Here is a 14,316-nt window from a genome sequence, read left to right as displayed (position 1 = left end):
CTCTATCACTGCAGACTGTGAAACTACATAAAAGCAGCCAACAAGAACATGCTTATTCCTGCACAGTGAAAATATCCATCGTGGCTTGCAGGAAAGGGCCCTGTCATCCCAAAACAGCCCCAGTGTCAGGCTCTCACCCCCCAGATCTGCCTTTGTACCCAGGGGCCGCAGGACCCCCCAGAGACACCATGCTGGGGCCGTTCTGAAAATCTCAGTAACACTTTTTAATATACAAGAATCAAAAGTACAGCAGTTTTACAAGGTAGGAAAATTTCATACATACTATATAAACAACATATTTACATCAGAAATCACTAGGACAGTGGCATTTCTTTCACAAATATAAATTAATATTAATTACTGTTTTTAGTCAACAGGTTTAAAAGTCCGCATTTTTTACAGTAGGAGTCCTTCTCTCCCTGGAGGGGAGGCAGAGGTTGGGAGGAAATGGGTGAAAGCAGAATAGTATTTTTGTGAGGATCACAAACCGTTCACACAAGGACTTCAGTGCGTTGTTACACATCCATTTTGGTTGGGACCACATCGCCTGTCCCCACAGCAGGTTTTGGTCTGCAGGACTTGCAACATGTGAATTCATAACTTTACACCATTTCCAAAGAGGTCAGGCTAAAAAACTTTTTTTTTTTTTTTCAAATAAAACCCCATCAAGTTGGTACTTTTTCCTGCAAAGTGGCTGGAGGGAATCCAGCAGGCGGTTCGGAAGGAAGAGCTGTACCTGGTGTTGACACAAGCACCACAGGGAAGTTTATGGCTGTGGACGTGTCCCCTCTGATCCCACTCATATCCAAGCGACTGGGTCTGGTCATGGTCCCTATGCTGAGGGGACATAAAATGCGTGTGTGTGTGCTCAGGGAGAACTTTCTCCCAAATCTCATTCTCCAGCTTCACTAAAACCAAACTCAGCAAAGACCTGCCCACCACAAGTGGACAAAACGATGTGCCTTCAGCATCACTATGAAGTGACAGCAGGGACAACTCTCTGGTGGACAAGCATAAAGCTGTTGCTGTTGCACAAGAAGGAAACCCAAACCAACCTCATACCTGGAACCCACGATGTGCAGAAACCCCAACCAACCTCATACCTGGAACCCGTGATGTGCAGAAACCCCCACATCTGGACACAGAAAATGCCTCTTGCCGGGGTTCAAAGTTTTCCTGCACCAACCCTAACACTGGTTGGCCAGTATTGCCTTTGCTACAAGAGTATGGCACGAACTTCCCACCATGACAGCACCGCTTGGGGACAAAAAGAGCAATTCTCTTTGCCCCTTCTGAGGTTTCTTCCATTTTCACATTAAAAGCTAATACCTCTGAAAAGAAAGGACCTCTTTGTTGAATGCCACAGGCTGCAGTCACAGCTTAGTGGGAAAAGCTGCGGAAACATGCTCTCTCCACACCTCCCACTGCCTGCCAGCTCCAAGGGGGACTGTGGAAGACTTGCATTAACCTCACCCAGCACAGGTAAACACAAGTGTAACACTTTCTCAGGGCAGCAAGTGCCCCTAAGGAAACAAAACTGCCCTGAATTTGGTGGAAATCTTGCAAAATAAAAACAAAAAGGAAGAAAAACCCTTCCCGTGTGTCCCGTTAAAGCAGCAGGCTCAGAAGGAGTGACGGCAGCAGATTTCCAGGGATACACTGCGTGGAGGGGACATGGGATATATTAGTGTTGGTTTGCATGCGCCTTCCAAGGCACTGGCTGGAGTCAGGAAACCAGCCCTGAACACCCACCTGCCCTCAGTCTTTTGGGGAAAGGACATCACAGCTTATTAGGGTCAAATACTGGCATCTTAACAGGAGGCCCAGCTTCTATCTCTCATCAAAGAGGGGAGTCTGGAACAGCCTGGTCTTTAACACTGAGCTCTGGGAGGTGATGCATCCCCAGACACCACGTTCTGGGCAGTCTGTCTTTTGGGAGAGCTTTGTGGTGTCCAGGGAACTCCAACCTGAAAAATAATCACCCAAACTACTTCTGGCCAGCAATCTGTGCACAACCACAACAAAGTCCAGGCTGGATGCTGGTTTGCATCAAATGCTGTGGCTTGAATACTTGGAGTGTTTGCCCTGAAGTCCACTGAACTGGGCTGCAGACTCCTCTTTTCCCTCTGCCATGCTGGGCTCTTAAGACGTTTGCTCCAAGGATCAGTCTTGAATTCCTTATTTGCTCCCTGCTCACTGAGGTGCTCAGTCCCCAGGCTTATTTCCAATTTAGACAGACAGAAGGTCTGCAAGTGCAGGTACTTTTAGCAATTCTGAGTCACTGCTGGAAGGGTGGCAGGAAGGTGACTATTCCTGATCAGTGGATTCCTATTTCCCTTTGTTCTACCATCCTTTATCCTTCAATTGCAGTAAAGGTTTGTGATCACTGCTTCATGAAGCACAGAGAGAAATTATTTGCCCAAAGACCAGAGCACTTCAGTGGGGGGGAGATTGGAAGTTCCAGGATCCCCAGATGCCCAGAGCTATCTTTTGATCTTGCAGCTCCCAGCCAGCACCTGTTAGTTCCTGGACCACCCAAGCTGCCCATGCCAGAAGAGAAGCATTTTGTTATGAATTCCTGATCCCTGTCCACTGGGAAATACTGTTCTCACCCCGATTTCTTTACTACTGGTTAGAAGTGAACTAAGCCTTTGCTAAGGAAGTCAGTCTTTTTTTCACATATCCCAACTCCCGCCCTCCCCAGAGTCAAGATTTGCCAGTTCCAGCCCTGGAGATGGGAGGAAGATCACCCCCAGCTCTCCTGTTGCAGAGGACAACAGAAATCAAAGCAGAGCCAGTTTCTTGAAATGGATAAAGACATGGAAATGATAACATGGCCAGGAAAGTGATGGATTGTCACCAGCATAGCTCACTCTGCAGGGACAGTTAAGTCCCTCTTTCAACCAAAGTTGGCTGCTGAGGGTCTTTCTCGTCCCTCCTTGAATACATCCTCCCATTGCCCCATGCTGGTTACACACAAATCCAGCCCAACCAGTTTATCCTCAATCCCAAAGCAGCATCTCTCATATAACGTCAAGTTGGAGCAGGCTCACAGCCTTCTGCACCATCCTAAGCAGCACTGATCTGCCTTCTCCTTCTGAGGAAACACTGGTTGGGGAAAATTCCCTTGGGTCCATTGGACTGAGGAAAACAAAAACAAAACAAAGACCGAGGCAGCAAGGCTGGTTCCATGATAGAACAGTTCAATGGTAAAAAAGGGGAAAGGAAATGGGAATCCAAACCAGAATCAAGAATTAGGGAAAATCTTCCTCCACCCACTCCCCCATAATCCTCCTTGACCCAGCCAGATGATAGCAGCATGTTCAGAATTTCTCATTGCTGGCTTGGAGAAAGCAGCCACCGCCACACCAATCCAAGTATTTCAGACGTGCGCTTTCCCCTCTCAGTCTCTTCATGCTTTCCGAATGTTCCAGTTATAATCTGGATTGTTTTTCTGTTCCAATGACCTATCCAGAGGTGACCTGTGATCGAGAGGTGACTTGGAATCATGGGGGGATTTCTGAGAGGGGGGAGAGCGAGGGTCCGACACTGCAGGGTGAGATGGAGGGAGGGGCTGTTTGTAATCCCCCAGTTTGTCTGTGTGGAAGGACCTGTAGTGGTCCGAAGGTCCTTGGCCATGGTATCCCATGGGCGGCCTGTGATCAGACATCCGTCGGAAATCCTGCTGGTGGTAGTTCTGAGGCCTGAAGTCATCGGATCGTCGACGTTTGGACTCGTGGTGGTGCCTGCGGAGGGAAAACAAACGGATGGAGATCAGTTCCCCAAGGCAAGCCTGGCCAACACAGTGCATCCTTTCGAACTCCTCCCAGCCTGTCTGAGGTGGAAGGGAGTTAATTACCTGTCATAATAGTCTCGGTGGCCCCTGTGGTCTCGGTCGCTGTTGTACTGCTCGTACGGCCTCTTGCGGGAGAGGTTGTTTGGTCTGTAGTTCCCGGAGCTCCGGTGGGGATCCCCCCGCGACCGCCGGTCCCCATAGTGGTGGTCCTTGTACCAGTGCTGCTCGTACTGGTGGTGCCTCTCCCCACCCCACATCTGGTTGCTGTTGCCACCATAGTTGAACTTTCGATCCCTCTGCCAGTCTCCTCGGTCTGCCATGAGGAAAGAGCACCTGTAAGTCTCTTCCATACTTTAGTTTAAGCCCATTACTTTGCTGAACTCTCACAGAAATTGTAACTATTGATGCCCCTTTAACTTTCTGCTCCCTAAACTACGTGGGCCCAATTTTCTTCTCTGAATTTCTTTATCATTATTCTGACAAATCTTATTGTGTCCCATTCTTATATTCTTTTCCTCACTACATCATCATGTTTTCTAGTCCAGCAGTAAGTACAATGGTAATATTTGTTCTATCCCATCACCTTTACACGTGACCAGTCACAATTCCCAGAAGGATTAGTGTCCAGGAGCATTAGGTTAGAAGGGGTGGTTTCTCCTGGCTTGCCAGCACTCACCTGTGTTGCTGAAGTGTCTCTTGTTTGGGTGGCCATAGTTGTCACGTGGGTGCCCGTGCATCTGCTGCTGGGTGTGGGAAGGGGGCATATGGATCTTCTGGGAATGAGGGTTGTGAGGCACGTGAGACTGGGACATCACGGAATCACGGCTGGAGCCTGAAGGCTCTGGGCGGAACGGCTTCTTCATGCTGGACGTGTCCTCCTTCTTTTTCTGCTCCTGCAAGGTGGAAGAGAGGGATACAGCTCAGCTGGTCTTCCATCAAAAGATTTGGACTCTGTGTGGAATGGCCTTGTCTGTCGGGCTCTGGATTTTCCTGCCTCTTTGAAGACTTGGTGAACCAACTGTGCCCGAGCACGGTGCAAACGTGGTAGAGGACAGGCACAGTTTTGCAGCTCTGCTTCTACACTTATCTCTACAGGGCAGCATGCCAGGCTTTTCACTCTAAAGGGCAACTCAACACCATGTGCCACACCAAACAATGCTTTTTCTTGGTCAGAACAGCCAGGACAAAGTGACCAGAAATGCCACATGAAAGAGAAGGCTAATGCAGCCAGACTGTCTAGATGTTGAGAAAATCACACACTGACAACAACAACTAAGAACACCCACAGTAAGAGGCAGAAAGTATTGGCACTTTAAGTGTAGCAACATTTAAAGACAGCAATCAAAGGAAAGGCACTTCAGCTCTCACCTCCTCTTCCTGTGATCTTTTCTTATGAGCCATCTTGTAGAGTTTGTGTAGTTTTCTGGCATCAAATTCTGTGAATTTTGACACAAATATCCATAGGTTCCTAGAAGGACATGAAAGTTTTCTGTTAATTGCTACATTCAGTTAATTGTTAACTATCAACTGCTTCCAAACCAACACCAAATCAATTTGACTTCCTCTGGAAAACAGTCTCAACCCAGCACAGGACAGGATGATCAGGAGGGCTGGAACCAAGTTCCTCAAAGTAAAATAAAGAGGTTTGCACTGGTTTATCTAAACTACCTTTGAAATCCAGGTAAATGAAACCAACACTTGAAGAAAAAACCCTCAGCTGGGACTGGCCATGGAAAACCATCCCTGGAAGTGTTCAAGGCCAGGTTGGATGGGGCTCTGATCAACCTGGTGTAGTGGAAGATGTCCCTGTTCATGGCAGGGGGGTTGGAACTAGATAATCTTTAAGGTCCCTCCCAACCCAAAACATTTCATAATTCTGTGATTCTATGGACTGAGTGGGCTAGAGAACACAAGATTTCACTGGTTAAATAACAGGCAAATGGCACATTCACTCAGCAGCCTCTAACTACCACTTCAAAATATCCTAGACCAGCCAAGGAAAACAAAATGATCCCTCACCTTCTCCATAGCTTGATGTGATCCTGGTCAGTGTAGGCTTTAAGGCACTCAGAGATGCGATCACCAATTTTTAGGAGGCAGTTGCGTGTGTGCTCCAGCTGTTCCTGAACTGTCAGTCCTTTATCAGGCTTATCAAGCTGCTTCAGTGCTTTTTTGACTGGTCTCATCCTTTCCTTGCACTTGAAAGAGCAATAGAGAGGAGAAAGTGATTAATTTGGCACAGGTCTCTACACTGTTCCCCTGTTAATCAGAGCTGCAAGAAGTTCATTAGAACAAGATATTAGCTTTATCTGACCATTAGACAAGGAGAAATCAGCTATAAAATAGCAATTTGTTAGACATGCTGCAGATAATAATCAGGAAAAGACAAGAGTCTCCCCACCTCCATTGCCTCTGCCTTTTAGAGGGGAACAATTTGCCTTGCAAGCCATAACCACACATGGTCTGCTCCCACACAGATCCCACAGCAGGTAGAGAAGCATATCCAAGTATCCACACACTGAACCAGCAGCCCCAGCTGAAGGAGAGTTCACTCCTTTAATGCTTTAATGCTCATTAAATGCTTTAATGCTCCCTTTTACCAAAACTGGCAGACATGAGATGAAAGCATCTTTTTCAGCTGTGCACATCAACACGGGGCACAGACAGGAAATCAGACAGGTTTCTACTGCCTGACTGAACCTTCCATGTATCACAGAGGGAAAGTTATAGAAAAAGACAAAAAATAACACAGACCTGAGGCGAATATACAGCTTTGCATTGAGAGAACTGTTTTTAAGAAGTGGTATTTCAGCCAAGGAGAATCTGCCATGACAACTTTTACTAAAAGGCTATTTTTGCAACGAGCCTTGTGGGCACATTTGCTGCGAGAGCATTTACACAGCTCTGTACCTCCCAGAGCCATACAAGGTCACCCTGTAAACTCTATTTCCCCGCCTGGAAGAGCCCCACATGGCTCCTTGGCTTCTATAGGGAAGGGATTGCCACATAAGGCTGCAGGGTCTTCTGTAACCCAGGGCTGCCAAATGACAGGTGGGAACTTACCAGCTGAAGCAGAGAGCCCTTGTGCTTGCTCTGCTGACATGCTACCAGTGGGTAGCACAGAGGCTGGTGGTCAGATCTCATCCAGGATTGTCCTGCCCTGCTCACAGATTGGCCAGAGGAAATCCCTGTGGGGTGCTAGGAGAGGGTTCACACCCTGACACCTACAACACGTCCCTTTAAGCAAACCCCAACTGCTTTGGGCTGGACTCCCTGCCACTGCCCTCCCATCTCCCAAGGAAAATACTCACTATGCTGAATGTTTCTTGGTCCAGATCATCATCCTCATCTTCGCCAATGGGGATCGGTTCACTCCCTGCAGTAATGTGGACGGGACCTTGTGATCTCTTCCCTTTGCTCCCAGATTTGGCCTCTCCACCTTTAGGCTTTACAAGGACAAATTACACACATCACACGATGAGCCAGACTGCAGGATCCCAAGCGATCCAACTAACAGCCTCTGCACTATTGTTACTGGCAGTTGTTAAACCCTGGGCACTGCTCCTACAACTTTCCTCCCAGAATCAAAAACTGTTGAGCTGCAATGGCTCTATTTAGCTTTACATCACCCCTAAGGGAGCAGAGGGAAGTCAGAGCCAACAGTTTGGACATGAATGTGATATTCACACTCATGGAGAGAAAACCAAGGGCTGAAGACTTGGAAGAGAGTTTAAGTGAAAGAATATCCCTCCCTTGCAAAGGACAGAGCTCAGGGTAGTCTCAGGTCTACAAGGATCTGCAGCTTCATGAGATGTCACTAGTTCTCAAATCATGGCCTGTTTATGTAAAATTTTACTTATATGACTTATCTGCAGCTTATCAAAGCCATACCAAAAATCACTGGAAAGCAAACTTTCCCCTACATATGCAACAAAACTTCTTGGTTTGCACTTATGACCTCAGTGTCAAAGCACACTGGCATGCAGCACATACCTGTTCCTTGGACAGGTACTTCAGGTCAGTGGAAGGGGGGTAAAAGCTCCCATAACAATTTGAACCCAGCCTCAGGGCAGTTGTACCCAAGATTCAAGAGACATTTTAGTCTCCAACATACCAGGGATGTTGAAACACCCATTCTGGTTGAGTCCTGAACAGTGACAATGACAACTTTTCAGTCTTGATGGTGTGGGTAGTTGGGTCATTTGGGTAAGTTTAAATTAAAGAGGAATAAAGACAAGGAGCTGCCAACTCTGTGATAAATCACAGCTGAACAGAACTTTGATCTGAGTGCTCCAGGTTCTTCCCCTGTTCTTCCTTAACATCAGCTCTGTGGCCATATCATTGTCACAGGGATAGCTGTACTTTAAAGGCAGACTGACAAAATCTCTTCCTTTTTGCTCACATTTCATCAACCCTTAGGACATACTGTCTTTTCTACTTTTTATGGCAAGAAGGGCTGAAAACAGGATACCACCTCACCCCCCAGTGCTTCATTGATGTCTCTTCACACAGGGCCTTTCATGAATCCTAAGTCTCACAGTTTGTCCTTTTGCTCAGGGACTTTCCTATCAAACTACTTCTGAGAGTACCACATACCTTCTCTTTCTTGTCTTTTGTTTTCTTTTTCTCTTTATCACTTTCCTTTTCTTTCTTAGAGGATGTCTGTTTTTCCTTGTTCTCTTTGTTCTCTTTCTTCTTCTGTTTCTTTTTCACCGGGCTCTTGTCCAAGCCATCCTCCTAGAAAACCAGTCACAGCACAAAGTTGGAGTCCTCACCTCATGTGCACTTTCTTCCAACAAAACTTACATCCTTAAAACACAGGCAACTTTTGAGGTACATCCAAATTTGCCCTCACACCTCTTTAACCAGACAGCAAGCCCTGCTTAAGCAGCTGCCATCCACCCAAACTTGACAAAAGGGTATAAAAACCAGAGGAGCCCCAGTCTGTGACAAGCTGGCAAGCTGCAGATCTGCACTGCTTTCCTGTGCCAACTGTGCTCCAGAACGCTCAGCCCCTGAGGTAGATACTGATCAGCACATGAACAAAAAGCCTTAGACTAAAAGCCAAACCACTCAAAGACAGAACGTTTTCTAAGCAACAGCATGACCTTGGTAAACTCCAACTTCACCACTGGCTGACATGCCCAAAAGGAGAGAGAAACAATTCTTCTTTCTCTCCTTTATAAGGGCAGCAGGCTTTGTCCTAAGACAACCTTTCCTCCAAGTCAATATGTGGATGTGTGTGGCCATTCTAGGATGCCCCAAAACACTTAAAGCACTGACCCAAAAGAATAGGTGGGAAAGGTCCCTCCTTCACCCTTAGAGCTGTATGTATGTTTTTGTAAGTTTGTCAGTCCTGTGGGATTCACTCTGTAGTGCCCCCTGACTCCCCAGGGCTTTGCTGGGGGTGCTTCTCAAGGTGAGTTTGGGCAGTAATAGCACAGCTCAAGGAAACCTGGAAAAGCCACTATCCACCAGTTTGACTCACCTTGACTTCACCTTCTTCTGACTGGTTGTCCGAGTGCCGAGGAGAGGAGAGTTCATTCCCATGCTCATCTTTGACTTTGGGAGCCTTGTTCTCTTTCTTTACTCGTGGTTTCCTCTTCTTTAGCTTGCCCTGGTGAAAACACAGAAGTAGTCAGGGCAAGCAAATAGCTACTTCCTGGAGACATATTATATCTCCTGAACACCTTGCAAACAACTGCAGCCCTGCAGGATGGCAGGAAGCCTGATGAGCCTGAGTAAGTGCAATAATTACCTGCCCTTCACTAATTATCACTTCAATATCACAATGCAATCAGACAACAGACAAGCCCATATTCCCTCACGGAGATGATGTTCAGTGACCCGGGAACACAGGCTGTCCCCTGCCATCAGCCAATCACTCCTCTTGAAATCCCCAGAATCAGGCAGCCACATCTCACCTCTTCCCCATCTTTCATGTTTTCTTTCTTGTCCAGGTCTTTCTTCAGCAGTTTCAGCAGATAATCAACGCGGGTCTGGAGCTGTTTTCCCTGAGGTTTCTTATCTGTCTCAACAGGTAGGATCTTCAATAAAGCAGAAAACAAAAATATATACCTTCATGTACAAAGCTTGACAAAAGAGATACACACTATCAGCAGTCCTTCCAGGCCCAGCAAAGGGCTGGAGATGCTGCACCTTCTGGGGGAACAAGCAGGCTCAAGCATTCCTTCCCCCCTCCTCATAGACTCTCCCTGTCTGGCTAAAAGTGAAGCTCCCAGCAAACAAGCATCCCTCCCCTTGGACTTCTGCAGAAGTTGAAGGACCCCAAGGCAGCTCTCTAGATACTCTGGGATCTTTCTTGAAGAAAAAGATCTTTTCTAGAAGAAAAAAAAACCTTTAGAAACTATATTCGGGACCTTGCGTTGCAAAACTGAGTCCACTCTCCTTGACACATCAGATTTGTTTGTGGCAGCCTTGTCACAGCAGGCTGGTCCCTCTGGTAACCTAAGACATTGCTACAGCAGTGATACAGATGCAGAATTTTTAGTGGAAAACAAGGCTCCAAGGGGCCACTTTGTGGGAAGTATCTCAGCTCATCAACTAGGTTAGTTTCATACTTCATTGGAAACTGGGTGGTGTGTCTCAGGCAGTTGTTTCCACTATAAGATGCCTTTCTGAACTCCACACATTAAGGGCTCTCAGCCACAGCATGATCTTTGCTAAAAGCACTAGTAGGGATGTCATGGGAATGTCACATATTGGCAGCAAAGCCGGTGTGGAGATTCCCGATGCTCCTCAGCCCTGTGCTGCAGTTTGCTCTTTCCACTCCACTGACACAATGGATGAAGGCTTATTTTTAACCCAGATCATTTCAACATGGTCCCCACAAACCGTTCTTGTGGGCATGACTGAGGAACAGAGGAACTAGATGGAGGCTTTCCAGCTGGCTGTGCTGCCATCACCAGTCATGTAACTATACCCTCAAAGCTAACACAGACCAGTCTTGACATAAGCAGTGTCAAATCTGTGAAAAATTACTTCCACACAGAAATTCAGACTCAGCTTCTTGTGAGATGCGCAAGGAAACATCAAGTCATGATTATGCAATGCAGCCTCTTCTGTCCTGTGCACGTAACCACACATGTCAGCATTGTCATTTTCTTCCTGCATCGTTTCAGTGTGGTTCATGTGGTACCGCTCAGGGAAAATGTACTGCCCATCAAATAACACAGCTCTGCTTTCCATCGAGCATGCAACATTCCATGAAGGTCACTGTTTTCCTCATTATTATTTATTATTATTTTTGGAGTAGTTATAAACACAAACATCTGTTTCTGGAGTAAATGAAGCATGTTCTCTATGAGCACTGCCATGGGCCCAATGGAATCAGCAAGCGAAGCGACCTACCTTATCAGATAACTTCAATTCCGGATCTGTTTTAATTAGCTCCCAGTTTCCATAACCATGCTCGTAAATTCCCACTAACAAGCGAGAATCCTCCTCCACTCCCCAGTCTACATCAAAATGAGCAGCTTTGACACGGCACGTCAGGCGGTACCTAAAGGCATTTCAAACACGAGCTACTTTTAATGCTGTGGAGGATAAAGCAAATCCACATATCCAGGCTATTCACTTTCCACTACAAAATCCAAATTCCCTGAGCCTCTTTCTGCATTGCCTACTTTAGCCAAACTCACTTCTTCCTTTCCTCTGGGTCTGCGGGAATGGATTTATGCAGCATTTCAAACTCCTCTTCGTGCTGGATGATGGATTTCACATTGACTTGGACACCAGAAATCTTGATAGTAGGACCTCGTCTTTTTCCAGGTCCTTTCCCTGCTCAAGAATAAAACACAGCAACTAAGAGAACTCTTACAGAAAGAAGTGCCTCTGTAAAAATGGCTTCACAGACAATGATCAAGACCTTGCCTCAACCACTTATTTAAACATAAGGCCCCAAATATAAGTTTTCTTACACTAACTCACTTGGATTTGCAATCCAAACACCTCCCAGTATCATTTTCTTAAAAACAAATCTAAGTATGCTCAAGCTGTTGCTTCAGCAGCTTTGTTAACCTGCAACAAGCAGAGACTCAGCAGGAAATCCAGGCCTGACCCTTTATCTCTAAACCAACAGCACAGAACAGCCATACAGAGAGTGGATGATGATTCCAGCTCTGGGAAGTGGTAACTGTGGATCCAGCTTTACCATGGAGTACATAGCACCAGTTTGCTTCCCAGTCCCAGGAGCCGTTAAAATTTGGGCTTTGTGACCCAGCATTAAATCAGCTGCTCACTTCAGTCTCTCCCCATGAAAACACATGTCCAGCAGAAACCAGCAGACCCAAGTGGCACTTTCCAGTCTGAGCAGAAGGCTCAGGAGTTTCTCTCCATTGGTGACAGCTGCCTGGCAGGGATGGGATGGTTGAAGTGTGTGCTTGTTTTATTGCTTCTAAGTCACAATGTGGCACACCTCCCCATCCAGCATGGCAACAGTTTCCTCTCCAGCTCCATGGAACAATCCCAAAAACATCATAGCAGCATACAACCCTCTTGCCTACCTTCCCCTGGATTTTCTTTCAGCTGCTCCTCGTATTCTTGCATTGCTGACACACAGCTGTTGTGGATGAGCTCCCCTAAACGTTTCAGATCAGCCACAGATTTATCCACCAGCTCAGCATCTCGGGCAATACACTCCAACCTGGGAAAGGGGGAAAGTGTTTTGTATTTGATACAGAATATCTCCTCCCAGTCATCTCCTAATCAACTGTTTCACAGCTTTTAGTACTCAATACTGTACATATAGGAATGTATGAAACACGCACAAGTTGAGTTTGTGCAGGAAGCAACTCAGTTTTTTGGTCTTTTTTTAGGTCTAACAGCTGCAGTTCAGATGTAGAATAAGTGATCAAATCCTTTGGATTTGTTAGTACTAAAGCAAAGGTGGGAACTGTCTGTCTTGGGGACAACAGGGACCCTCTATGACTGCCCAGTGTTCCCTCAGGCTTTCCTAGTTCCATATTAACTCCATCTGATGGTCCAAAGCTGCCATCTGCTGTCCCTTTTGCCTGCCCGAAGACTCACACGCAAGCCTTGTGTTTCGCAACAGAAGAGTACAACCAGCTGAAAAAACACTGTAATTCTCATACAATATATGCAGGGAACTCTGCCTCAGCCCTGAGACCTCAGCAGGGGCTTTCCAGCCCCAGCACATATGGCATCTCCCTTCCCCCCTCACTCATGCTGGGTCACAGCACTCAGCCAGGGCTCTGCTGACCCACGCTCGAGGATGGTGTGTGCCTCTCCCCATTTCCCTCCAAGAGGGATAGAGCATGGAAAGATGCTCCAAACTCAGTTTTGAGGCTAACGTGCAGAGAGAAGCTTGGCAAGCGTTTTGGGTAGTATTTGCTGTTCCAACAGCTGCTCCCTCTCTTTTCTAGGCTGAGTGGGAATGCCCCAAGGGCCGGACTCTGCCAGCAGGACGATGCTGTTACAGCCCGGCGCCACGGCTGCTCGAGATGCTTTTGGCCAGCACTCATCAGTGCCCATCAACTGAGACACGAGGGACTGCACAGCAGTGCTGGTGTTCCTGATGACATGACAACAAGGTTCAAACACCCACAGCAATGTGTGTGTCTGGCTCTGCTCAGAAATACAATGTCCCTCCGTGATTCCCCTCTGGAGCAGGGCCAGGGTGGGACTCACCTTTCAAGAGGCAATCCAAACTTCTTGTAAGCCTTGATAAACCTAAGGAAAAAAAAATAATTAGAAGACTAAACTAACTGCCATAAAAAGTAGGTCCAGTATCACAAATACACTTGAATATATTAATTACAGTCTGCCAGATTATCACCCTTGCATTCCCCATTGATTAGCTCAGTATCCCTCAGTGCTCGGAAGCTTCATCCATTAGCCCCCACAAAGAGTTTTGTGACCTTGGCTGGAGAAGAACACAACATTATTATGAATTTTGAGTGCTTGACAGATGACAAAAAAAAAAAAAGGAGAGTCATAACTGTAGCGTAAAAAAAAAATTAGAAGAAAATAGAAAGAAAACATAGAAGAAAGCACTGGCTCACACCATGTTGGTAATTATTAACTTAGTTTTTCCAAGAAGAAAAGAGGCATTAAATCAATGTCATTAGTAATTTTAAGGCTCAGGCTGTAAATGTAGCAACCCATCACAGAAGAGCCAAGCGTGGTTCAATCCATCACAGAGGTTTGCAGACAAGGATTGCTATTAATTTTTATGTCTTATTTTTATTGTGAAAGTCCCTGCCATGGCTAACACAACTTTAGGGCAAGAGTCAAATGTTGCTGCAATCAAACAGTGCCTTGTGCTAGGAGTAGACCCAATGGCTACAATTACAAGTTATTTTTAAAAATAATTATTTTTTTGCCTTTTTTTTTTTCATCTTCTGCTCTTTAAGCCTCTTTCTGTTACATTACAATAAATGGCTGCTATATTCCATATTGTAACATGTCCTTCCTGCTCCATGGTTTCAAGATGGACATAGGGCAGCTACCACAGTCCAGAAAATCTGGTATCTCCTGCT

At 46.3% G+C, this 14,316-nt stretch overlaps 1 protein-coding gene across 11 annotated transcripts in view; it reads right to left on the bottom strand.

Annotated features, from left to right (window-relative positions):
* Positions 1 to 203: 203 nt before the first annotated feature.
* CHD2 (chromodomain helicase DNA binding protein 2) overlaps positions 204 to 14,316 on the bottom strand; it is a 91,719-nt gene continuing 77,606 nt past the window's right edge. For 10 of the 11 annotated variants that reach the window (XM_027688230.1, XM_027688227.1, XM_027688229.1 and 7 more), the window contains 13 exons: positions 13,466 to 13,507; positions 12,322 to 12,461; positions 11,458 to 11,596; positions 11,168 to 11,318; positions 9,721 to 9,843; positions 9,285 to 9,413; positions 8,393 to 8,533; positions 7,108 to 7,242; positions 5,816 to 5,994; positions 5,165 to 5,264; positions 4,473 to 4,689; positions 3,860 to 4,109; positions 1,088 to 3,746 (listed from right to left, as the gene is read on the bottom strand). In XM_027688230.1, the coding sequence (XP_027544031.1) occupies positions 3,413 to 3,746; positions 3,860 to 4,109; positions 4,473 to 4,689; positions 5,165 to 5,264; positions 5,816 to 5,994; positions 7,108 to 7,242; positions 8,393 to 8,533; positions 9,285 to 9,413; positions 9,721 to 9,843; positions 11,168 to 11,318; positions 11,458 to 11,596; positions 12,322 to 12,461; positions 13,466 to 13,507 (2,080 nt within the window). In that variant the 3' untranslated portion in view covers positions 1,088 to 3,412. Of the gene's footprint in view, positions 1,063 to 1,087; positions 3,747 to 3,859; positions 4,110 to 4,472; positions 4,690 to 5,164; positions 5,265 to 5,815; positions 5,995 to 7,107; positions 7,243 to 8,392; positions 8,534 to 9,284; positions 9,414 to 9,720; positions 9,844 to 11,167; positions 11,319 to 11,457; positions 11,597 to 12,321; positions 12,462 to 13,465; positions 13,508 to 14,316 lie in introns of those variants that run through there. The other variant, XR_003534974.1, reaches the window with a different exon arrangement.

Source organism: Neopelma chrysocephalum, unplaced genomic scaffold, assembly GCF_003984885.1.
Source record: "Neopelma chrysocephalum unplaced genomic scaffold, ASM398488v2 Primary Assembly neopelma1_75, whole genome shotgun sequence".
Taxonomy (NCBI): Eukaryota; Metazoa; Chordata; class Aves; order Passeriformes; family Pipridae; genus Neopelma; species Neopelma chrysocephalum.
Note: the sequence above shows the minus strand (reverse complement) of the source record. Positions and strands in the feature narration are given on the sequence as shown.